Source organism: Frankliniella occidentalis, unplaced genomic scaffold (genome assembly GCF_000697945.3).
Source record: "Frankliniella occidentalis isolate FOCC.00 unplaced genomic scaffold, Focc_3.1 Scaffold779, whole genome shotgun sequence".
In the NCBI taxonomy this organism is placed as follows: Eukaryota; Metazoa; Arthropoda; class Insecta; order Thysanoptera; family Thripidae; genus Frankliniella; species Frankliniella occidentalis.
The window spans coordinates 4,842-6,779 of record NW_026267888.1 but is presented as its reverse complement, the minus strand read 5'-3'; the positions used below and the strand labels follow the sequence as shown (position 1 = coordinate 6,779).

Here is a 1,938-nt window from a genome sequence, read left to right as displayed (position 1 = left end):
ACTCTTATATCTCAAAATAATATCCACATAAGGCATAATCATAAATATGCTGAATTTTTTGTACATAAAATACACAGTCTTACGGGTAAAAGCACACAACGCACAGAGAACGCCCGAAAGCAGAATATGACAGAGACTTCATGTTGCAAAAGATTTATCAGTTCTGCATCCTATTAGGTTTGTTCGTTTACGGAGATAACCGTAGTTCTATATTCCTATGACTAGTAAAACAATCATCTCACATCTTGTTAGTTTATACCTGCGGCAAAAAAGAACACTAGGGAAAGGAGTTTACCTTTACCAAGAAGTTGCTCAAGTACAGGAGTCTACCGTTGTTATGTGTCCCTTGCTACATGAAGGCATCAGCATACACGTTCAGTCGAAGAGCCACCATACACTCACTCACTCTCACACTCACTCACACACACGTACGCCCCCGCGCCGTCACCTCGCTCAGAGCACCGCCATGCCCTGGCCGAGGCAGGAGCAGGGGCTGGGATGTCATGTTGGCTGCAGGTGCGCGGCCTGGTGCGCAGCCTGGAGCGCGGTCTGGCTGGCCTGGTGGTGCCGGACGGCGCTAGCGCTGCTGGGCCGGCGGTGAAGCTGGCGCGCCTGCGGCTGGTGGTGCTTGGAGATGATGCCGAGCGTGCGCGCCACCTGCGAGAGCCGCGCCAGCACCTCCTCCTGCACCAGCGAGAAGGCCGTGGCGATCAGCACCAGCCCCAGCAGAAGGTACGCCACGCAAGCGGACACCTGGAGGACACACAACGGTCAGCACCACGCCCCAATGCCATCGCTCCTCCTTACCAGAGGTCTCCATCGATCGGTTCACCGGTCCCGGGAGTGCACGAGAAGTCACATGTGCAGCCGTACGACGGTGATGGAGCTCGAGCCTGGCATCTGTCTCTTGCACCTACCGCTCTCGGACGATCCCGGGACTGGTGGACCAACCGATCCAGATCCCCCTTCTCCTCACCCTCTGCAGGTGCCAACGCCGTGCCAACGCCACTCACCTGCAGCTGGCCGCCCTGGGACTCGGCGCTCTTGAGTGACTTGCCGGGGACGAGGTCGCCGAAGCCGATGGTCGAGAGCGTGACGAAGCAGAAGTAGGCACCGTCGAGGAAGCTCCACTCCTCCCAGGCGGCGAAGACGGCGGCGCCCAGGCAGATGTACACGGCGAGACCGAGCAGCACGAGGTAGACGGGCACGCGGGGCGGCGGCGGCGGCGCGTCCACGTCGGCCGCCGCCTCCACGACCACGAGCGAGGGCGGCGGCGGCGGCAGCGCGTAGCGTCTCGGCGGCGGCGGCGGCGCGCGCTTCACGGGCGTCGACATGGGCGCCAGGCTCACGGGGACGCCCGAGATCGAGTTGGAGCGGCACAGCAGCGGCACCCGCGATGGCGTCGAGTGCGGGCCGCAGCTGCAACAGGGAAGGATTGTGTCAGGACGACCGAGGAGGATGATCAATCTGAATGCGTGCATCTGGCACACCTGCCATGTGTAGCTGAACTAACAACAACCTGCGCCCAACAAGGGCTCGTGTACTCTGACCGGTGACCGGTGGGCTTGACGGTGACGGTGACAGTGTATAGAAGGCATGACCTAGGGCACGAGCACGACACTACAATTTCCGAGTCAGGCTTCCGAGCCAGGCATCACCCCCTTCCTCGATCTGTCAGTCGTTGACAAGCCGTCCTTATGGCACTACACACTGGCACACATGTGCAAGCACACACACACACACAGTTGCACGCTAGCGCGGACGCCAGGCGGCATCCCATATGGCCATCCCCCTCCCCTTATCATAGCATAGGCATTTGCGGAATTTCCAATAATAGCGACTGACCAACACAATATCAAAGGGCGATGCGAGCCGACGTGTCCCCGATGTGCATATCCTATGAAGTGCAGTGGAGCTGTATGCGGGCGGGTGGGGTGG

The 1,938-nt window shown here is 59.5% G+C and overlaps 1 protein-coding gene across 1 annotated transcript; it reads right to left on the bottom strand.

Moving 5' to 3' along the window:
* Positions 1–6: 6 nt before the first annotated feature.
* On the bottom strand, positions 7–1,659 carry LOC127751722 (potassium channel subfamily K member 1-like). Its single transcript, XM_052275706.1, has 2 exons — positions 1,014–1,659; positions 7–753 (listed from the first exon to the last, which is right to left on the bottom strand). The coding sequence occupies exons 1-2, from the start codon at positions 1,479–1,481 to the stop codon at positions 502–504; spliced, it is 720 nt and encodes a 239-aa protein (XP_052131666.1). The 5' UTR covers positions 1,482–1,659; the 3' UTR covers positions 7–501.
* Positions 1,660–1,938: the final 279 nt, after the last annotated feature.